The sequence below is a fragment of the Oryctolagus cuniculus genome, chromosome 1, assembly GCF_051225735.1.
Source record: "Oryctolagus cuniculus isolate XC-2025 breed Fujian yellow rabbit chromosome 1, ASM5122573v1, whole genome shotgun sequence".
Taxonomy (NCBI): Eukaryota; Metazoa; Chordata; class Mammalia; order Lagomorpha; family Leporidae; genus Oryctolagus; species Oryctolagus cuniculus.
This window is the reverse complement of record NC_142867.1, coordinates 59,504,551-59,528,178: the sequence shown is the minus strand read 5'-3', so window position 1 is coordinate 59,528,178 and position 23,628 is coordinate 59,504,551. Positions and strand designations below refer to the sequence as shown.

General features: G+C 40.3%; 1 protein-coding gene across 16 annotated transcripts; it reads left to right on the top strand.

The window, feature by feature from the left end:
- The first annotated feature begins 25 nt into the window (after positions 1–25).
- Positions 26–23,628, top strand: ZNF215 (zinc finger protein 215). Of its 16 annotated transcripts, none has more exons than XM_089311203.1 (7): positions 27–318; positions 841–896; positions 2,598–2,754; positions 7,939–8,417; positions 14,864–14,949; positions 16,345–16,477; positions 21,911–23,616. In XM_089311203.1, exons 4-7 carry the CDS (start codon positions 8,018–8,020, stop codon positions 22,792–22,794), a joined length of 1,503 nt encoding a protein of 500 aa, XP_089167329.1. In that variant the 5' UTR covers positions 27–318; positions 841–896; positions 2,598–2,754; positions 7,939–8,017; the 3' UTR covers positions 22,795–23,616. The 16 variants fall into 16 exon arrangements, with proteins under 16 accessions (XP_089167348.1, XP_089167329.1, XP_089167327.1 ...); XM_089311201.1 differs by having other exon boundaries at positions 807–896; XM_089311222.1 differs by lacking the exons at positions 2,598–2,754; positions 7,939–8,417 and adding an exon at positions 14,222–14,411 and having other exon boundaries at positions 26–318; positions 21,911–23,628.

Sequence of the window (23,628 nt, the reverse complement as noted above, 5' to 3'; positions counted from 1 at the left end):
CAGGGTCACAAGTCTACAGGTAGGCGGGGCTAGTGAAAGGGGCGGGGCCGGAAAAGGTCCCGGTCTACCCGGCGTACTACCTGGCTCAGGGACTTCCGGGGTGGAGGTGGGAGTGGTAGGGGTCGGTTCCACTGCTGCTGCGCAGGGCAGCCAGAGCTGGGGCCAGCTGCGCGTTTAAAAATCCGCGCGAGGCTAGGGATTATGAACTTCTTGATGATTACCGACGCCGCCTACTTTTTGCCACCAGTACCACGTCTACGCGGTCCTTTGGGAGCTGGCACAAAGTCTGACCGCATCCTTGGGTTGGGAGCGGCACTGGCAAGTATCGCCTGGTGCAGCGGGCGGGGGTCGCGGGTGCGTGGAATTGGGAATCGCGCCGTGAGAGGTCCGCGCGGCACGCGCTGTTTCCCCGGTGCCAGCCGCACCCCCCGCGGGGGTCTGCCCGGGACCCTCGGGGCAGGGTGCAAGCTGTTGGAAGGAAGGAAGTTAGAAGTGCGGGAGAGAGCGGAGAGGAGGTGAGCAGCGGGGCCAGGGTGGCAGGGTTCTAGATGGAGCTCTGCTAACCTGGAGCTCTAACCCCGCTCTCTGCGCTGCATCCTGGCAGCTGTATCGTGATCAGCTGGTTTTGGGATGGCTGGTACTGAGGCCGCGTGCAAATACCAGGTGTGACCGGGCCATTCAGCTCTTTTCATTAATTCCACCCTGCATTCCTAGTTACTCCCCTAGAACCTCCAGGAACTGATTTGCAAACTGCTTTGTGTTCCTTTGTGACTGAGGTGATCTCCCAGGGCTTTTCTTACCCGCAGGCTGCTGCCCTCTGACCTGTTTGATGTAAAACAGCTGTCTTCCCTGCTGCTACCTTCCCCCCACCATTAGCAGCTGTTCTGTGCCTGAAGGTCAGTCCATTGATCAGGTGTCACGTGATTGTATGACTCAACCCTGCAGATTTCTGTCACCTGCGGGGTTCTGTTCCCTGCCTTGCAGTCTCACTGGCTCATTGCCTTAACTCTATCGGTCTGTTCGTTCTTGAGAGTTTAAACGGAAGGGTTGAGGACCGGCACTGTGGCACAGTAGGTTAATCCTCTGCCTGAAGCGCCGGCGTCCCATATGGGCCCTGGTTCTAGTCCAGGCTACTCCTCTTCCAATCCAGCTCTCTGCTGGCCTGAGAAAGCAGTGGAAGACGGCCCAAGTTCTTGGGCCCCTGCACCCACATGGGAGACCAGGAAGAAGCTTCTGGCTTCTGATAGGCGCAGCTCGGGCCACTGCCGCCATTTGGGGAGTGAACCAACGGAAGGAAGACCTTTCTCTCTGTCTCTCCCTCTCACTGTCTGTAACTCTAACTCTCAAATAAATAAATAAATAAATGTAAGGGTAGTGGGCTTATTTCTGTGTTTATCACAAACCACTTAAGTGACTCAAAGCCATACCTTGGGAATCTCCGATCATCAAAACTGTTGCTCCTCCGAAATCTTAAATGGAAGCATGTAAGTCTGAATAGATCCACCTGTCCTCCTGGCTCTGAAATTACTACTTCATTCATTCATTTATTCATGTTGTTAACCTGTAAGTCCCTTTCAGTCTATTTTGTGTTGCTTTTGTTTTGTAAGTCCCTTTCAGTCTATTTTGTGTTGCTTTTGTTTTGTTTTGTTTTAGACTTCATGCATTCTTGTTTAGTTGTACATATAAGGCAGTAGATTTTTTGAGCTGGGCTCTCTAGGTTCTGATGTGCATTTTTTTGTTTAGATGTTTTACGATTGTACTTTTGAGGCTTTTATGTGTTATTTTTTAGAAGTAAAATTTTAAATTTAAAAGCTAAGGTTTTTTTCAATAGTGTTTTTCGTTTTGCATTCTAGTAGTTAATGTCTCTATACTCCTTTTATTTATTGAGGGTTTTCTTTTTGGTGACCTAAAAAGTAGCAGCTTTTGTAAACATTCCCATCCCATAGGTGTTTGACTAGAAAATCCTTTCTGTCTCACTAGACTAAGCATGGAAGCAGGTTATTCATATCTACCATATTATTACTTAACTTTCTTTATCTGTTAAGAACTTAGAGGTAGCCTAATCTCTCATTTCTTTTCTATTGTTGATTTCATTTTTTTGCTTTCTGAGAGTTTTGTTTTAAAGGTTTGAAGTCTCCTCTAATTTGATGCATTTGTGCTTATAATCCATCATGTTTTAATTGAAAATACCCCCTCATATTTCTTGTTTATCTTTGCCTAGTGGTTTTTGTATTTTATTGGTTGGTTGGTTTTTTTGGGATGGTGTCTCTTGAGGCTTTATGCATTTGAGTTTAAACTTCCACTCAGTGTTTATTATTAGAATGATATCCATGTTGTTTCTACCTTTTTGTTTTTTAATACTTCCTTGTTTTGTTTTGTTTTGTTTTGACATGTAGCCCCTGAACGTTTTTTTTTTTTTTCCTTCTCTGTTAATTTTCAAAGTATCTGGGTGTATAGTTTATTCTTTTGCTAGGACTCGATGATACTTCTTCAGGACTTTTCCACCAGTCATTTTCCTGCCCTCCTCCCCCCCTGCCCCTCTCCCCTCTTCTTTCCTCCCTCTTCCTTCTTCCCTACCATCCTTCCTCCACCCACAGGGGTAGAGGGAACTGTGAAGCCAGAGAGCTGGGAACTGAACCCCGGTCTCTCACATGAGTAGCAGGAATCCAGTTATTTGAGCCATCAGTGCTACCTCCCAAGGTCTGCATTAACAGGATCCTAGGATCAGGAGCAAGAGCTGGGAGCTGAACCCAGGTACTGTAATATCCTAAGTCAGATGCCCATACTCATTAATCATATTTTAAATTGAAGAGATTTTTATTGTTCCCAGGTAATTCTTTTTCCACAGCATGTGCTCTTTGGTTGTTTGAATTGGACTTAGTTTAGAGATGGTTCCAATTTATTTTCCATGGTAGGTGGGACCATGAGCCCTCTAAGCAGGCCTTTCATTTGCCAAACATTTTAGTGAGCTGGCTGCCACTTCTTTGTGGCTTTTTTTGTTTGTTTCATGTTGTTAGGTTAGGAATAGTTCTGCATTCTGGCCTTTTGTACCCCTGGAAAAGAGACCGACTTCAACAGAGACAGGTTGTTTTATTTAAAGTAAAAAGGTTGGTGATAGTATGTTCCTTCGAAGAGTCTGGGCAAAGAGCCCGTTTGGAACTCAGGTTTTATCTGGTCATGAGGGAATTTGCCCCTGTGTGTGTGGGGGGGGGGGGGGCAGCTGGCAGAACAGTAGGGGCCTCTTTGAAGCCCCAGGGAACTTTCCTTTTAACTGTTTCATAGCTGCCCTGTGCAGCTTATCTGTTTGGCCATTTGCTTTTGCAAGGAGTCTGGAAGGGTCTGGTTTGGCACCAAGAGTCTCAGCAAAAGGGAGGGAATGGGGGGCAGGGAAGCTGCAAATGGCCTTTACAAGTCCTCATAGGAAGAGGGCTGAGTGTTCCATTTTTAGAGCAAGTAGAAAAGAATCTGTCTGGAAGTTAGTGGTCTGAGAACATAGTTGCATAAACCACAGGCAGAACTGATGAGGCTTGATTAGGAGGGTCATGGATGTCAACAGGTAGGGCAGGTTTTGGTCTGTTTTCTTAACTGCAAGCTGTTAGGTTTTTAAACCGCAGCCGAGAACGACAAGCAAGACCACTCTGAGCAAGGAAAAGTTTATTAACTGCAAGAACTGCCGAGAGGAGCTCAAGGCTTATGTATAGGCCTCGGGTTTTATAGGGAGCTTGTATTGAGGACGGTGGGAGGTGGCCTGCAGACTGGAGCAGCCTAAGATACCGTGAGACAGGATGTTTCTGACACACGGAGTTTCGTGGGCTGCCTGATTTATAGCTGGGGCAGCAATGGGAGCAGGGAGGCACAGGATGTCTCCCAGACCTACCAGATTCGTAGCTGGGGGCAGTTGTGGGAACGGTGCGGCACAGTCTCAGGCCTGATTTGTAGCTGGGAGGATCATGGGAATGGTGAGGCGCTCCAGACGCACGGTGCCTCCGCGTCCTGTTTTCCTGATGCCGGGGAAGAGTGGGGGAGATGTCTCAGACCCGCGTGGATTCGGGACTCTCACACAAGCCTCAGGAGGGGCTAATGGAGAGAATGACGTTAAGACTTTGAAAGATGTCAAGAAGAGCTTCAGTCTAGGAAGAATTGGTTGGGGAGCAAATGGAAGCAGTTTCCTGGCCTGTGAGGCCCAGGAATGGCCTAGGAAGGGCACCGCTGCCTCTCCTTCCCTGGCGTGGCAACTTGGATGGGGTGTTTCAAGCCAGAAAGCAGCTGCCTCCGTGGCTTTCTGCTTTTCTGTGGGAAAGAAAAGCTTCCTAAATAAGGTGAATAAGGTTACAGGAAAATTAAAAAGGTACTACAGACTTTCCGTGTATGCACCGAGCTTCTCTATAAGTGACATATTGTATTAGTATAATAAAATTAATGAGACATTGTTGTATTAAAATGTGTACTTTATTCCGTTTTCTTTTTCTTTTCTTTTTTTTTTTTTTTTTTAACTTAATGCCGTTTTCTGCTAGCCTAGGATTCCAAGTACATTTAGTTGCCATGAGTCCTCAGGCTCCCCTTGGCTCACTGCTTGTTTCTGATGACTTTAATGGTTTTGAGGAGTGGTGATCAGGTATAACAGGCCCATCTGTTGGTATTTGTCTGTTTTTCTCATAATTAGACTGGGGCTATGGGTTTGCAGCACTAAGGTCACAGGGGTGAAATGGCATTGTCTCAAGGCTACTTGTATCAACATGCTTTATTACTGTTGATGTTAATCTCAATCACTTGGCAGAGATGGTGTTTTTCAAGTTTTTCCTTTCAAAATTTACTCACTACCTACCCCCAGACTATACACTCACAAGGAAATCTATGCAGAGCCTACATTCAAAGGGTCAGAGGTTACCCTCCCCCCCTGCACAATATGCATAAATTATTTGAAACTCTTCTACATGTGAGATTTGTCTGTTCTCTGTTATCCAGACGTATCATTTAGATCATTATGGCTTACGAGTACTTTATAATTTGAGTTATAATCCAGTATTACGTTATCCAGTGACTTACATTGTTACAGCTTTGGCCTTTGGTAGTTCTTTTATTTTACACCTGTGTATCTTTGACATGCTCCAGTACATGTTTTTGTTTACAGGATTCTCCATGCTTATCTTGTATATTTCCTGCCCCAATCATAGAATCAGCCATTGCCCTAGGAAGCATTGTCTCTTTTGTTGGAAAATGGTATTGGAAAATAAGAACTGGGACCCAGGTGTTCTTTTTTTTTTTTTTTTTTTTTTTTTTTTTTTTTTTTTTTTTTGACAGGCAGAGTGGACAGTGAGAGAGAGAGACAGAGAGAAAGGTCTTCCTTTTGCCGTTGGTTCACCCTCCAAGGGCTGCCGCGGCCGGCGCGCTGCGGCCGGCGCACCGCGCTGATCCGATGGCAGGAGCCAGGAGCCAGGTGCTTTTCCTGGTCTCCCATGGGGTGCAGGGCCCAAGCACCTGGGCCATCCTCCACTGCACTCCCTGGCCACAGCAGAGGGCTGGCCTGGAAGAGGGGCAACCGGGACAGAATCCGGCGCCCCGACCGGGACTAGAACCCGGTGTGCCGGCGCCGCTAGGCGGAGGATTAGCCTATTGAGCCGCGGCGCCGGCCCCCAGGTGTTCTTTTGCTACTGGGCCATCTTTGCTTTTAGGTCTGCTCAGTTGATAGAATAAAGAAGCATGTGTTTGTACTAACATGTATGTACACATACCTGTAAATATACAAAAATTTTATATATAGCCATCCTCATTTAAATTGAGATAAAGAAATTCATATTTATGTCTCCTACCTTTTTTTTTAGGATTTAATTTATTTATTTGAAAGCCAGAGTTGGGGCAGGGAAGAGACAGAGTGAGATCTTCCATCCACTGATTCACTCACCAAATGGCCGCAATGACTAGAGCTGGGCCAAGTAGAAGCCAGGAGCCAGGAGCTTCTTCCAGGTCTCCCACCTGGGTGCAGGGGCCTAAGCACTTGAACCATCCTCTACTGCTTTCCTAGGCACTTTGACAGGGAGCTGGATTGGAAGTGGAGCAGCTTGGTGTGATTCTAAAATTTGTGTATTATTGCCTATATCAGCAAGTTTTTTTTTCCTCTCAGAATTATTGACATTTGGGGCTATGGAATTCTTTTCTCCACATGGCTGCCCTGTGCATTGTAGGATATTAGCAATATCCCTAGCCTTAACCCATTAGATGGCTATGTTAGGCAACACTGTCTCCAGACATTACCAAATTTTCCTGTGGGAAAAATATCCCCTGGCCTTTGAGGCTTATAGTGAAAATACTTTGAAGGTAAACTGCATTTGGATTGGGAGAACTAAGTCAAATAGAAAGCTGTGACTGAACTGACTTGAATGTAGTGACTGTCATTTGGCAAACTTGTTAGGGCAACTCTGAACCCTGTGCTTAGGGAGTTTTTCCGAGGAACTCTAGCTCCTGTGTGAAGGCTTTTCCGTCAGGGTTCTTCCTAGACCACCTATGTGAGTCTCATCTCTTATGAACACTTTCACTGGATAAAAATGCCTGTTACCCCTCTTCTACCAAGCCAGGTTTTGTTTGTTTTGCCTTCTGAGTAAATTGGTGCCAAACAGTGAGTCTGAATGTTAAGTTGAGCCTAAAACCCCACGAACACTGTAGACAGGCCCATGGTAAGTCCTAACAAATGACAAGTTTTCAAGCCTCGGAATGTGCTTCTTGATTTATAATAATGAAATGTTTCATTAATCTTTATTATGGTATTTTTTCTGATAATATTGCCAGTTTATTCATTTTATATAGTTTTATTGGTATTTTAATGAGAACTTGGGAATGGATTTTTCAGGGATATGCAACATGAAGTCTTTTTGTTTTGTTTTTTAAGATTTATTTATTTGAGAGACAGAGTTACAAAGAGACAGAGAGGTCTTCCATCTGCTGGTTCACTCCCCAGATGGCTGCAACTGCCAGAACTGGGTTGATCTGAAGCCAGGAGCCAGGAGCTTTTTCTGGGTCTCCCATGCAGCTCTAGGGGCCCGAGCACTTGGGCCATCCTCTACTGATTTCTCCAGCCATTAGCAGAGAGCTGGATCAGAAGTGGAGCAGCTGAAGCTGAAACTGGTGCCCATATGGGATGCCAACGCTGCAGGCAGAGGCTTAAGCTATTACACTGTGATGCCAGCCCCAACATGAAGCCTTGATAGCCTGAATAGTCTGCCTAAGTATTTGTTTCACCTAGTTGTAAAGCAAAAATGATTGATTACTTGGCACACAAGAAGTCTAATTGCAATTAAATCCTGGACTCTTTTATATCATAAAGCGGTTTCCTTTACCACTTGTTTTGAGTATGTATTTGTTTTGTTTCTGTCATTTTGTGGGGGAAGATGGTTGGAAGAAAGGGAAAGCATGGTCTGTTCTAAGAAAGGAAAACAAAAATGGGAAGTAAGAGGTCAGTCAGCGCTGTGCTGCAGGGGTTAGGCCATCGCCTGTGATGCAGCATCCCACATGACTGCCAATTAGAGTCCTGGCTGCTCCACTTCCAATGCAGCTCCCTGCTAATAGGTCTGGGCAGGCAGTGGAAAATGGCCCAGGTGCTTGGGCCCCTGCCGTTGGAGACCCTGATGGAGTTCCAGGCTCCTAGCTTCAGTGGCTAGCCCCCGCTGTTCTGGCCATTTGGGGAATGGAAAGTATCTGTCACAGTCTTTCAAGTAAATAAATCTTTTAGAAATGGAAAGTGAATCTGTAATTATTTTCCTTAAGAAATATAAGAATATTATTTGTTCTATTTTATATTTTAGCACTATGCTGATAGAGTTTGTTATAAATATCTTTTTTTAGTCTCTCTGATGGCTAGATACTAGCTTTGTATCTGAAGCTCCTGGAACTTTTATCCAAACTGTGATATAACCTAGTTCAAATCATACTTCCTATGCTGCTTAGGTGCTTAGGCCAAGGCTGACAAGTACTGGAATCCTCTACAAGACGGATTTGAACCGCAGTGGCAATTCTGTTTAGGAAAATGCAGCTTCTGAGCAAGTTGATGGCTATCGCAAAACCTCACAGCCTTGCTCTACAGGAACAAAGTGAGATCCTGAGAACAGATGTGTCTTGGCAGCAGGAAACTATCCCTGTCACAGAGACATGTGACCCCGAGGCATCTCGTCAAAAGTTCAGAAATTTCCAGTATTTGGAGGTATCTGGCCCTTATGAAGCCCTGAGCCAACTCTGGGGACTCTGTCTTCAGTGGCTGCAACCAGAGATTCATACCAAGGAGCAGATTCTGGAACTATTGGTGCTGGAACAGTTCCTAACAATTGTCCCTGAAGAAGTCAGGACTTGGGTCAATTTACAGCACCCAAAGAACAGCAAAGATGTGGTTACCCTCATTGAGGACGTGATTGAAATACTCAAATATAAAGGTAAGAATGTAGAACATTAGAAGTAGAATAGTTGAGCCTTCCCATATCCAGAGAAATTATCTGAGTGTGGAGAATGTCTAGTGCCAGACCATGTAGGACTTTATATTACTCTAATAGGAAACCTAATTACTTTAAAGATAATGGAAATAAAGAATGATTGAGTAGGAGTAACACAGTTTCATTGACCTTTTAAAAATAACCAATTGGTCTCAACTGGGAGCAGGGTTTGCAAAATATGGCCTATGGGAACAATACTTCTAGAGATAAAATTTTATTGGAACATAGCCACATCTGTTCATTTACATTTTCTCTATTGTGGCCTCCATGTTATAAGAGGGGCTGAGTAGTTGTAGCAGAGGCTATATTGCCTGCCAAACCCAAAATATTTATAATCTGACCCCTTGTGGAAAAAGATAACCAACTTCTCAGATAAAGGTTATATTTGATGGATATGTAATAGAAAAATTTGTTAGGAGACTAGTAATAAGATTAAGTATTAGAGAATAAAGGTGAACTGAGAAAACAGAGGTTTGGACTTAAAGGAATTACCACATTCAAATAAGTATAAGGAATGCACAGGATAAGAGTTGAAGTAAAGTCATGTTTTCTGGCTTCTATGAATGGAACAAAAGTAGCAAATTTTGCTCGATGGAGTGGTGTGGAAACGATAATAGGATAACATATTATGTATATTGCATGTTGAATTTGACATTCCTAAGAGACCTCAATGAATGCATCATATATATATATATGTTTTATTTTTTGCATATAGTTAACAAGTATAGTTTTGCTATTTGGTAAGAGAAGCTTGGAGAGTTTATGTGTGTAAACAGAAGTAGGAGAAATACAGATCCTCAAGAACCATCAATATTTAGTAGATCTCACTACTAGTTACAGGAAATACTCACACAGAGGATAGAGGAACATACTAAACTACATAACAATACCATTAGTAAAATCCAAACTGTGGGAAACATATGACAGTCCAGGTTCCAAAGGAGAAGGGAGGAGTATAGCAGAAGGATTTAGAGATGAAGAGAAACTTTATCAGTCACGTGAATATGTGGGCGTTGTACTACACTAGACAATTGACTGAATATTTGACAAGGAATTATTTGGGACAGTGATTATATTGGTATTATAATATTTAGTCCTTATCTAAATATAAAATAAAGGGGCAGCATTATGGCATAGAGGGTTAAGCCACTTCATATGATGTCAGCATCCCATATGAGCACCAGTTTGAGTCCCAGCTGCTCCACTCCCAATCCAGCTTCCTGCTGATACGCCTGGGAAAGCAGTGCTTGGTCCCCTGCTACCCACATGGGAGACCCAGATGAAGCTCCTGGCTCTTGGTTTTGGCCTGAAACAGCCCTGGCCATTGTAGGCATCTGGTGGAGTAAACCAGTGGATAGAAGATCCTCTCTATCTCCCTCTCTCTAACTCTGACTTAAAAAATAAATCTTTTAAAAATAAATATAAAATAAAATGAAGAACTGAGGAAGAGAAGTCAAATCAGGAAAGCAGGACAGAAAGGAATAATCTAGGAATTCAAAGAACCAGGAAAGTTGGGTGTCTTTAATAAAGGCGAAATCTTCAAGAAGGAAGTGTTCAAAACTGATGAACCCAAAATTTCCTATTAACTATTGAAAATGTATCAAAATTGTTGATTATGAAGGAATATTTAAATTTTTGTTTATTTGAAAGACGAGAGTTCAAGCAGTTTGAGGAGCTGAGAAAGTGTCTACAGAGAGATGTAGTAGCTTTCTACTGTTACTATACCAAATTACCAGAAATTTGGTGGCTTAAAACACAATGCATGTATTTTTTCTGTAAGTTTGTGTAGAGATCCAACATAGATCTCCCTACGCTAAAATCAAGGTAATGGTAGGACTGTGTTACTTTCTGGGGCTTACGGTCTCCTGACATTTTCAAAGCTGGCAATAGAGGGTCAAGACCTTTTTACACTGCCGTGTCTCTGACACTTTGTTCTGTTGTCACAACAGCTACCCCCCCCCCCATTTCTCTCTCTCTCTCTCTCTGATTTATTTATTTATTTATTTATTTGAAAGTCAGAGTTACACAGAGAGAGAAGGAGAGGCAGAGAGAGAGAGGTCTTCCATCCACTGGTTTACTCCCCAGTTGCCCTCAGTGGCTGGAGCTGCGCTGATCTGAAGCCAGGGGTTTCCTCCTGGTCTCCCACGTGGGTGCAGGGGCCCAAGGACTTGGGCCATCTACTGCTTTCCCAGACCATAGCAGAGAACTGGATGGGAAGTGGAGCAGCCGGGATATGAACCAGCACCCATCTGGGATGCCGGCTTTGCCCACTACGCCACAGCGCCAGCCCCTCACTTCTCTTTCTTTCTTTTACTTTCCCTACCTCATTTCTTCCTCCTTCTCCAAATGGGAAATTTTTTTCACTTTTCAGAACTGATTTAATTATATTGGACTGCCCAGATAACCTGAGTTGATCTCCCATCTCATTTTGAAGTTCTTGACTTTAATCATACCTGTAGAATCCCTTTTGCATGTATCTGGTATCTGAGGATTATGGTGTATACACCTTTTGAAGCTGTTATCCTGTCCACCACATGGGTTTAAACAAACAAACAGAAAAATAGATGTGAGGTAAAAATGTGACAGTGATTATAGGCTACTGTTGAGAACTTTGGTTAGGAAGAAAATGTGAGGCTACAGGTTAATATAAGACTATGGAAAATTTTTGATTGTTTCGTTTAACCTATTTTATGGTTTCCTGAAAACCTTGCTTGAATGGCTAAGATGGCAACCTGAGGTTCATTTGTCAAAAACGTTGAATAGAAAATGTATTAGCCACAGCGACATGAGATAATGAATAACTATCCGGGCAAACAGAGTGTAACTGAAAAGATTAAGAGGAAAGACTAGAAAATGTGAGATGCTTTGGAGATTAAGGAATTTGAAAAGCTCCCATTTATTTTTGAGTATCTGGAAGTCTGGATATTCAGTCAAAAATCAAATAGTACTGGAACTATTTGATATCCCTATATGCAAAGGATTGCAGTAGGAGCTTTACATCATTACTGTGTGCAAAAATTAACTTAAAATGGATCAATGACCTGGATATAAGACTAAAACCATAAAATTCTGAGAAGAAAACATAGGGTTAATTCTTCATATCTCTCTCTCTCTCTCTCTTTTTTTTTTTTTTTTTTTTTGGACAGGCAGAGTTAGTGAGAGAGAAACAGACAGAGAGAAAGGTCTTCATTCCGTTGGTTCACCCCCAAATGGCTGCTATGGCTGGCGTGCTGCGGCCAAAGCCAGGAGCCAGGTGCTTCCTCCTGGTCTCTCATGCAGGTGCAGGGCCCAAGCACTTGGGCCATCCTCCACTGTCTTCTCCAGCCACAGCAGAGAGCTGGACTGGAAGAGGAGCAACCAGGACAGAATCCAGTGCCCCAACCGGGACTAGAACCCAGGGTGCCAGCGCCGCAGGCGGAGGATTAGCCTAGTGAGCCAGGCGCTGGCCTTTCATCTCTTGCATTTATTAATTGATGCTTAGATATAACAAAAAATAAATTAGACTTCATCAAAATTAAAGATGTCTTTACATCAAAGGACACTATTAAGGTATTGAAAGGGAAGCCTACCTAATGGGGGAAATATTGTATTAAAAATAATGAGTTCTGGGGGCTAGCACTGTGGCGCAGTGGGTTAATGCCCTGGCCTGAAGCTCCGGCATCTCATATGGGCACCAGTTCGAGACCTGGCTGCTCCACTTCCAATCCAGCTCTCTGCTATGGCCTGGGAAAGCAGTAGAAGATGGCCCAAGTCCTTGGGCCCCTGCACCTGTATGGGAGACCTGGAAGAAGCTCCTGGCTCCTGGCTTCGGATCAGCACAGCTTTGGCCGTTGTGGCCATCTGGGGAGTGAACCAGCAGATGGAAGACCTTTCTCTCTCTCTGCCTCTCCTCTCTCTGTGTAACTCTGACTTTCAAATAAATAAATAAATCTTTTTAAAAAATGAGTTCAGTATCAGGAAAATATAAAAATCTCTTATAACTCAGTAACAAAAGTGATAGGCAACATGATTTTTTAAATGGGCAAAGGAGTTAGACATTTCTCCAAAGAAGATATACAAATGGCTGAATAGGGTACAATAAATGTTCAGCTTTATTAGCTATCAGGGAATTGCAAATCCAAACCACAATCATATGCCACTTGGCAGCCATCAGAATGGGTATAAATTCTAAGAAAGGAAAATAATAGTGTGAGGCAGGATGTGGAGAGACTGGAATCTTTATACATTGCTGTTAAGAATGTAAAATAGTTCAACCCCTGTGGAATACAAATAGTTCCAAAAATAAACAAAAAACAGAATTACTTTATCCTAATTAAAGACACATTGACACAAAAATTTGTATAAAATGTTCCTAGCAGCTTTAGTCAAAATAGAAACAACCAAGATGTTCATCAGCTGATGAAAGAGTAAATGTGCATACAGAGGTACTTTTGAATACTATTCAGCAACAACCTGAAATGAAGTACTGATACATGTACCACATGAATGAATCTCCAAAACACACTAAGCGAAAGACATTACAACATGAAAACTCAGATACCATTTGATTCCGTTTACATAACATGTCCGGAATTGGCAAACTAGGGAAGAAGGGAGACTGGGAAGTGACTCCTAAATGGGTATAGGAAAAGAGTAGACTATTGGATTAAAAACTAAGACTAGATGCTGGCTTGAGTCTAAAGACATTGTTCAAGGAATCTGAACTCTGGAAAGAGTGCTGGAAGTGATTTATCATGAAATTTAAGCTGCATAGAGAATGAAATGACTTTACAATGTACTGTGGTAGTATAGAAAGTACAAGGAAATGAAGACCAAAAGAATAGAAAGACATAATTAAGGATTGATTTGTTGAAGTCTAGTCTCATGGTAGGGTAATTCTAAGTACCAAGAACCAGAATATGAACAATTACATGGATTGGTTGCTGATGGTTTTAAGAAATAAGAATCTCAAAGGTACATTTGGGGTGTTGGGAGGATTGTGTATACCAGTGTACATTTAATGTATTCCAACATCAAGAATCAGAATACTTGGAGAACAGGCAGGATTCATTTGATAAGGGAGAAAAAAGCTTATATAAAGAATTTGAAAACGTTTATAGATATTTGAATAGAGTTAGCGTTTCAGAGAATACAACAGCAAAAATTGGAGGAGGTCAGCAAAGAAGAAGAATTAAAGGAAAGAAACAAGATATCTAGAGAGCGGTGAAGAAGAGAATAGCTGACTGAAGTTATTTGTAATTTTCCAAGATACCATTTATTTCCAAGAATGACAAGAATAAGAGACAATGTTATACTCCCTGTCCTATAGAATATGGAACTGAGCAGAATGAGATTCCACAGGATACTTGAGACCTGAGCAAAGTTAACAGATCATAATAATTTTGCAGGGTTTAGATGTTATGTTGTTGAGAAATTTGAAAGTGTTTTAAGTCCCACTATGCAGATGTTTCAAATATCTTTGGATCCAATTACACATTTACAGTGGAGGGTCAATGCTTTTTGTTATGTAACCGCATGTATCTCAGGTTTTCAGTATTGGAAACTGAAATGTTTAAAATAAGGAAGGTGGGAATGATATAGGTTTGTCAACTCCTTTTTCTTATATGTAAGGATATTTATAAAATCAATAACTATTACAGAAAGGACATTTTAACATCAAAATATAGCTGTTTAGATTGAATAAATGTGATGCTATAATAGACTTACCATATTGGTTTTTTGTTTTTTCTCATTTCACACTGAATCAGTAAAAACCTCATCATGACCAGTGTTGGTCTGTAGTGTGGCATTTCAAGATCACTGGTGTGCCTTATGAATCATGAAGAAACTTTAGAAAAGTGGCCCTTGTGTATACTACTTACCAAAGAGCTGTAGAAGAAAAAAAGGATCGGTCAACTCAGATTTTTATGTCCTAAAAAGAATCAGTAGTTCAAGGAGGTAAGACCGCCTAAGTGTATAGTGTGCAGAGAGTAAGGAGGAGAAAGTTGACCTTCAAATAGAATTCTTCTTGAATCATACACTCTTTGAGGACGTGACTGGTTGGATAAATATTTGTAGCTTTAAGTAGAATTACAGTCTGTGGTGTCTAAACTTTAGTTTGGCTGTAGCCACAAATGAGGTTTCAAAACATTTTGTCCCTCTTCTGTCTGATCCAGTAGATCTCAACCCCCAGTTAAATTTCAGAATTTCAGAATCATTTTGAGGTGTTTTTTTATTATTACAAGATCTGTGCCCTGCCCTTGGAGATTCTAATTGCTCATAGGGTTCGACACCGGTTTTTTTCAACATTCTACAGGCGATTCCTATGAATGGCATGTTAAACTATAATGTTTAAAGAGTTGGTCTGCAGCAAAACTTGTCTCCATAATATTTCTCCTTTCCTTCCTCAGAAACACCCTGCAAGGACTCTGTCCTCCAGAAGGGGGTCATCAGGAAGGAGAAAATGGAAACTGACTCACTAAGAGACGAGCTCCAGGTGAATTAGGGTCCCATTCTTTACTGAACACATACACTCCTTTTTAGCATGACCTGCTTTTACCTTTTTGGCAAATATAGTTCTGTCTAAGGTTATAAGACTCCTATTTTCCCACAGAATTGTGGACTTATTTTAATTAGGAATACACTCTGGAAATATTTTCTCCTAGTCTTATACGTTATACTCTGTGTACTTTTTCCCTCAAGAATATAGAAAATAATTAAACAACAATAATAGAGTCTACCCTGAGGATGTTCAGAAAAGTAATGGAGACTCAGGAGTAGAATGAGCAATGTCATTTACTAGATAGTAATAGAAGAAACCTCAAAGGAAACTGAAAAGAGAAGACCAAAGACAGAAGCTCTGGTCGCTGAAACCAGAGGATGAGAATACTTCAAGGAGAAATGCTTGAAAAGGGCCAAATGATGCAGCCCAAGTAGAGTCTATTCACTTGTCATCATGGTGACATGAACGTGCAGGGAACTTGAAGCCAGGTGCAGTGGTTTGAGGAGAGAAAGTGAGGGAGTAGGCAAGTAATATAGACGATGTAATCATGAAAGCTGACCTTGAAGGGAAGACGGAAAAGGAAGGGAGACAAGAGATTGTTATGAGGATATTTCATGTATTTCATGTTATGAGTATATGAATGAGGGTAAGCGATTGTGTTCTTCACTGTGATTAAAGGTGTCAGTGGAAACTAAGGTGAGGATTCTGGAGACAGAATAATTGACGGTGTGAGATATGAGGGAGCTTATTTATTAACAAATACTTAGGCAGTGCCTAATACATTAGACACTACTCTAAGGGTTGAGAATATTACTGGTAAATAAAACCCCCACCCTCTGTAGATTATATTCCAGTAGAGGTTTATGGGCATATACAAGCAAGGAAGATAATTGCAGATAGTAATAATTACTGCAAGAAAAAAAATAATGCAATACAGACCAACTAGGAGGGAAGCTACTTTGGGTAAATGAGGTATGAATAATAGCATAAGTCAACCAATGAAGCTGCCTTATCTCTTCTACCAGCAGAGCCTACATTTTCATTATAAATTTCCCTTGAATCTACTTTATACTCTTCTACTCTTCCTACTCTAAATTTCTTTTATGTAAATTCTTTGTACTGTAAAGTACACAATTATTTCAGCTATCTTTTTCTCCTCAAAGTGTACACTAATCTCAAATAAGCTAGGACTGTACTTACTTTTCCCTTCCTCTTGTAGCCTCCATTTCTATATATAGTTCCAAGTTGATTGGCTCTTAATATGATTTGATTTTCATCACTTAGAACAGTAAACACTGTACACTATTGATTTCTTATATAGTCTGGATCCAATCCTATTTGTAAAATCATCCCTCTGGTGATACGTGTGGGAATGACCTTATATTTTAGGAGCCAGTGACATTCAAAGATGTGGTTGTGGAATTCAGCAAGGAAGAGTGGGAGCAGCTAGACTCTGCTGGCAAGAACCTGTACCGGGATGTGATGTTGGAAAACTACAGGAACCTGAATTCATTGCATGAAGGTAGAGCCGATGGATTTGTCTCATCTGCCCTTTAGTGGTTTCTTCCTCTACTCTTTAAAGCTACAGGACTGCTGAAGTGGTTGTATTCACTTGGGGGTGGGTTCAGATTTCCTCATATCCTTTGGCCACAATAGCAGATTTTCCTGCTGTCTGGTTTAAAGTCCTTCATAATGGAGAACCAGAAATACACAGCCCATGGTGTTCATTTGGCCTTGTCCTTGGCAGCTCGACTTACTTGGTTGGGACAGAATTCTCTCTCCTTTAAAAACACTCAAGTGTCATGTTCATTTCTTTTTATTGTTTTTTTTTTTTTTCCCTCCCTGTGAACACCAAACCAGTTGAGATCCCAAAGTTGCAAAGCAAGAAAAATAGATAGATAATGGAAAGAGAAATTGGAAGAAGAACCATTTTTGATAACAGTCAGACAAATAATGTTTTTTAATGCATGAGACAAAATGAATCTTTAGTTTGGGAGGTAACAACAAAACTACCTAAATTTTGAGGGAGTCAGGGGAGGCATTGTTTTCTTATGTGACAGTCATGTCATGGATTATAACCAAACACTTCAAGTTGTGTGAGTAACCTGGGGCAACCTGTCTGCTGATTTCATCTATAACATGATAGATTGTACCTACCTCCAAGTTACCATAAGGGTGAAGTGAGTTGATATATATAACACAATTAGAACAATGCCTGACACATGGTAAGTGCTAAATAACAAACATTAACCAACCTAACACTGAATATTATTCTTTCTTTTATATTTTATTTATTTGAAAGGCAGAAAGAGAGAAAACTTCCATCTTCAAGTTCACTCACCAAATATCTGTAACAGCTAGGTCTGGGTAAGGCCAAATCCAGGCAGCAGGAACTCAATACTAGTCCCCAGGTAGATGGCATGGACTAAAGTTCTTGACCCATTGCCTGCTGCCTCCCAGGATGTACATTAACAAAAAGCTGGAATGGAGAGTGAAGCTAAGCCTCAAACCCAGACATTCCAATATGGCATGTGGACATCCCAAGCATCAACTGAACTGTGCCATATACCTGCCTCTTTTTTAAAAAAAGATTTATTTATTTGAGAGGGAGAGTTACAGACAGAGAGGGAGAGACAACAGGAGAGGTTTTCCATCTGCTGGTTCACTCCCCAAAAGGCTGCAGCAGCTGGAACTGAGCCAGTCCGAAGCCAAGAGCCAGGAGCTTCTTCCAGGTTTACCACGTGGTTGCAGGGGCCCAAGGACTTAGGCCATCTTTGGCTGCTTTCTCAGGCCATTAGCAGGGAGCTAGATCAGAAGTGGAGCAACCAGGACTTGAAGTGGAGTAGCCAGGACTCGAACTGGCGCCCTTATGGGATGCTGGTGCCACAGGTGGAGGCTTAACCAACTATGCCACAGTACTGGCCCCCTACCACTTATTCTTAAAACAAAGGAATCTGTTCCATACTAGGGTGATGTCTAGTAATCTTCTGTTTTGCTTCTTTCATTGTACAACTTCTTGTGTATTAACTCCAGACCATCATCATCATCTCTTTATTCTTATTAACAGAGATTGTAAAATTACTTAACAATTAATTTATTTTGTTTTCTTATGTGACAATCATGTCATGGATTATAACCAAACACTTCAAGTGGTGTGAGTAACCTGGGGCAACCTTTCTGCTAATTTCTTCATCTATAACATGATAGATTGTACCTACCTCCAAGTTACTATGAGGGTGAAGTGAGTTGATATATATAACACAATTAGAACAATGCCTGACATAGTAAGTGCTAAATAACAAGCATTAAAGTGACAGTTAACAAACACTAAAACATTTATTGTTAAATAAAAAACATTAACAAGCATACAAAATTATGAAGAAAAATAAAACTCACCTATATTACCTTATTATCCAGAGCTACAGTATTAACATTTTGGTTTAATTTATTAGAGTGATTTTCTTTGTTGGTATTATGTCTATAGTTTCTAAAGATTTTTTTTTCCAAACTGGTGGAACTATTTTCAACTTTTTTTCTGTAATTCATCATGAATATATCATTTTATGTCTTGCTGTTTTCATCTAATATGGTATCATGCACAATTACCTGTTTGGCTAAATGGTCTGTGAAAATGTATTTTCTAAAACACATGTGACATTCTGTCATGATGCATTTTCCCACCATTGGACATTCAGTATGTTGCCAGTTTTTCAGGTGTATCTGATGACTTTCATAGGGTACACCTACTATTAGGTGAACTTTAGCATCAAAGAGTATAAATATATTTACCTATCTTGCTACAAAAAGATTATATAACCAATTCATACTCTAATTTTTACTGTCACCCTAGCAAACACTAGGTATTATTTACTGTCGCTCCCCGTCTTCGTGGAGGAACGACACTAAACCCTGCCTAGGCTTCATATCTGAGTCACGGCACCATTATGTCGCTCCCCGTCTTCGTGGAGGAACGACACAGGACCCTGCGCTGTTCTTTCGTCTCCTCGGCCCTCCCCGGGTTTGCTGCTGGTTCTTCCCGGGTTGGCTACCAACCCTTCCACCTCCGTGGAAGGGCGGTTCCCCCTGCCACATTCCCCACTTCCGCGGGGAAGCGGCACACCGCCGGCCGGCTCTCTCGGGGGCTGCACAGGTGTTCCTTCAGATAGATGTTCCTGGTGCATGTTGTCTCTCTCCTCCTTTATAGTCCTCTTCCGCCAATCCCAGCTTGGCTGCCCACACACCGAGTACGCTGCTCTCCTCCAATCAGGAGCAGGATCAGCTCCTGGAGGTCATCACTCAAGTTGGCAAGAGGCAGCTGCGTAGAAGCTGTTTTCTCCTCTCCCAGCGCCATATTGTGGGAGAGCAGATGCATAGAATAAGTCTTAATTCCAGTAACTCAGTCCAGTCCGGGTTGCTCCCCACAATTTACCTAAATTATTTATAAATTTGGTAGGCAAATTAATCTTACATCTTCTTTTCTATGTGAAATTGTATCACTGCAACCCACTTCTTTGAACCTCATTTCTCCTTGACTTTTCTTATATTTTCACATTGTCTGTCTTATCTTCCCATTAGCTTTTTAACATTTTCTGGTTGTTACTAATTTTTTGATGTTTCTCTCACCTACATCCTTTTTGATTATTCTATTTCTCACCTCTTCTTAATAGCCACATTTCTCAAGGTGCTTTTTGCTTTTTTTATTTCCTTACCTCTGATCCCTTAACTCATTCCAAATTAGCTCTTATCCAAAACATTCATCTAAAATCATTGTTGCTAAAGTCTTTAATGACTGACCCTATTGTAGTTAACTCCGGTGGGCATTTTTTTTAGCCCCTATCTCACTTCTCAACAGCCAGTGAGGCTGTTAACAGTTCCTTATTCTTAATTCGCTCGTAGATTCTTCTGATACTCCTGATTTCTCTCTATTTTTTCTGGCTGTTCCATCTATGTCTGTTATAGACGTATCTTTCCCTAGCTTTTCAACTGAACATTTGATCTCATTTTGTCTTTTCTTCTTCCCATATTTTCTTTTCTAGTGTATCATATCCACAACTCTAACTTCCAGTTACCACATATATAGGTGATAAAGATAACTTACAGTATATATTCCTAGTATCACTGTACCCCATTCTGTCGACTAAAGGTACAGGATTAGCCTAGATTAAAGTGAAAGAAAAATGAACTCAGCTTCTATATAGAGAGAGTGAAAAAGAATGTATAACCATTTTGGTCTTTCAAAGTCTATCCTCTCTGAATACAAATTATCTGTGTTCTTTCCCTCTGTAAAACATATGAGTATTTATTGTTTCCTAAGACTCCAAAAGTCTCATTCAATTGTGGTGTCAAGGTTGAATTCTAGGATCTCATGATTTAATATATTCCAGGTTTGGAAGAGTTGTGTCTGTCTCTCTTTTTTTCTCTAAAGACCCTTCAATTAAAAGGACAAGTTATTTGCTCACTTATACATTATACTCTGTTAAGGCAGAGTCGGGAAAACTATTTACCTCTATTATACTGAAATATTCCTACCCAGGAGATTATGATTTAATATTCTATCTCCCAGCATGGATGTTATACCAGCAAATGATAATTTCTACTAGAGAGTAGACAAATCCAGAATGAACTGATATATACTTGACAAAGCTGGAGGTTCCATTGGATCAGATTTGTGATAAAAGCCATTTCATGAAATAATATTGCCTAAACACAAATTAGATTATGAGAGATAAAGAACAATAGTTATTGCAGATCTCTCCATGGACTCTACTATAAATATCCGAGTAGCAATGGCTCATTGAACAAAAGCAAAGATATTGAAGGAAGTTCAAAGTGATGATAAAATGTTTCCCATTTTTTAAATTGGAAGAGAGTGGGATGATAGCCAAGTAGAGATGTCCTGGAAACTAGCCAAAACAATAGAGAGTAATATATGCGAGTACCAAACTGAAGTAGTCATTTGGCTACCAATAAAGCATCGAGGATAAAATCATTAGGTGAACCTAAAGTTATATGAAAAAGAAGGGAAGTCAGTGAAATTTAAGTTTTAAAAAACTACTAGAGTATGTAATCTATATAACCTAAGATTACATATTTATATAAGATATATATAAGATATATAACATACTTATATATAAGATATATATGATATATTACATACTTATATAAGATATATATGTGTATATATAAGATACATACATATATGTATCTTAGATTATATATCTTAGATATATAAGAGGCAAAAGAATTTTGAGTAGGGAAGTAGAACATTATTAAATGAAACAAACTTATGACAGATGAAAGGAAGATAGCTCAACCTTAATCAGAACAAGCAAAGTTTTCTATTCTAGGAAGTGCAGTTAAAAGCATCAAAGCACTAATGTTATAATTAGGAGTTATTTTGAGTCCAGAAAAAGGATAGTTTCCCTGCTTCCTTTTATTACAGTTATTTCTGCCTTTCTGCATACAGGAAGTAATTGCTACTATATGAAACTAGGTGCATTATGATTGAAAGTTTGCTTTTAGCAGTTAAACTATTGTGCTTCTGAGTATAAAGTTATGATTAAATTGGCATTTTAGAAATGGATGTAATCAACAAGTAGCTTGGATTAGAATAAGATGTCAGAGAAAGGAAGATTAGATATAATCTTCACAGAGTAGTTATATGCCAATGATACCTTGAACTATGATATGTTCCATTCCAGACCATGTACTAATGTTTTACCTGAGACCTATACGCTCTCCTTAATGTTTCTAAATAGCTCTCCTTGTGTTGTATGATTTACTAATCCCCTTTTAACACTTTTATGCCATTTTTAAATTTTATTTCTCCTTTTCAAACCTTGCCTCACATCTCTTCTGTATTTTAAGACCTATGTATTTAATCTTACATCCTTTAACCTGTTTCCTAATTAAGCAGTTTCTCTTCTTATACTCAGAGTTTTTTATTTCTTTTTAGACATGGAGTCTGTTTCAGAAAACCAACTTTCAGTTCCAAAACAGAGAGTTTCTGGAGAAGAATCATTCCCTGGAATAATTGTGACAAAGCTTTTCAGAAGCAGACACCCTTCCTTAGCTCTCCAGAGAGATGAAGATTGGTTACACAGGAACCAGAACAAGCAGTATGTAAATTTGCCACAAGAAGCTTTCATTCTTGAGACAATGGACAATGAGGGAGACTCTGAATGTAGTGAAAATCAGAAAAGCGTTGATATGAAGTCAGTTAACTCAATTTATGATATTCAACAGGGAATTCCTGTAAGAAATCAATTCCCAAAGGAAGATAAGTTTAAAACTAACTTCAAATTTAATCTAGACTCAGGAGATAAACTGCATTCAGAATATAATTTATGTGGAAATGCCTTGAGTCCAAGTATAGATACAGTTCTACAGCAAAAAAGTCATACCACAGTGAATTTCTATGAATGTTATCAATGTGGGAAAGCCTTTAGCCGAAGTTCATCCCTGATCCGACATCAGATCATTCACACAGGAGAGAAACCCTACAAATGCAGTGAATGTGGGAAGTTCTTCAACCGACGCACAAACCTTACTAAGCATCAAAAGACTCATACTGCAGCAAAGGCTTGCCAAGAAAGTAAATGTGGGAAAGCCTTCAAAAACAGTGAGGACCATAATAGAAATCCAAGACTGCATTCTGGAAGTTATCCTTATGAATGTATTGACTGTGGAAAATGCTTCAACCGCAGCTCTTCCCTTATTCGACATCAAATGATTCACACAGGAGAGAAGCCATTCACATGTAAGGAATGTAATAAAACCTTCAACAGGCATTCAAACCTTAGTAAACATCAGAAACTTCACACTCGAGTTGAATCCTGAAAAGCAAGAATTATGGAATTACCTTTGATCAAACTCATTCAGCATCCATGAATTTATGTTGGAGGGAATCTGTGACTATATACTAAGTGTAAGGAAACATTTGTCAGATATTATTCTGTAATGATATGACAATATGATTAATATTGGATAAAAGTCTGTTATTGAATAGAAATTTGTTTGAGGGAACGTTTCCAGATTTTCAAATAAAGCCCAAGGGTTTTCAGTTAAACATAATATTGCAAGTCTCTCTATCATTGTTTTGGTATCTATTCCCCTCACATTTTTCAAGTTTATAGATGAGATCTATAGCATACCTGCATTCACTTGATTTATTGTTGAGCCAAGTAAAACTGAATTTGATAATAAAACTTAAACTGTCAGTCATTATGAGAAGATCACAAGAAACCAGGGGTTTATGGGAATATGAGAGAAGACTTCTGATGACTGAAAAGTCTGAATTATTGGCACTGAATGCCAATTTCTTCATCCCTGGCAGTATCCTTGGCTATCCTGGTGCTGAATGGGGACTAGAATTGAACAGTGTTATTAACTGCAATGAGAGATGGATCTGTTGTTATTAATCTATATGTATTCCCAAAATCTACATTTGTTTAAAGTGCTTTTGGGGTTCTAGGCTGGACAGAGATGCATAGCCTTAGGTCTGGCATTATCTCAGACATTATGAAGTCAATAAAGTGTCCTTATGCTCCAAGCACCAGAACTGTCTACTATGTAAAGTGACTTCAGAATCCCAAATGTTTCCTTGAGCTAAGAAGCTTCATCCTAGAGATATTCTCAATGAGTGATAATTGTGGCATTTTGTCAGAGTTTGAT

What these genes read in the sequence shown, in the direction of transcription:
- ZNF215 (XM_089311207.1), top strand. Translation starts at nt 8,018, where the DNA reads ATGCAGCTTCTGAGCAAGTTGATGGCTATCGCAAAACCTCACAGCCTT. An exon ending in TGAAATACTCAAATATAAAG is followed by an intron (nt 8,418 to 14,863) that starts GTAAGAATGTAG and finishes TTCCTTCCTCAG; the next exon opens with AAACACCCTGCAAGGACTCT. An exon ending in CCTGAATTCATTGCATGAAG is followed by an intron (nt 16,478 to 21,910) that starts GTAGAGCCGATG and finishes ATTTCTTTTTAG; the next exon opens with ACATGGAGTCTGTTTCAGAA.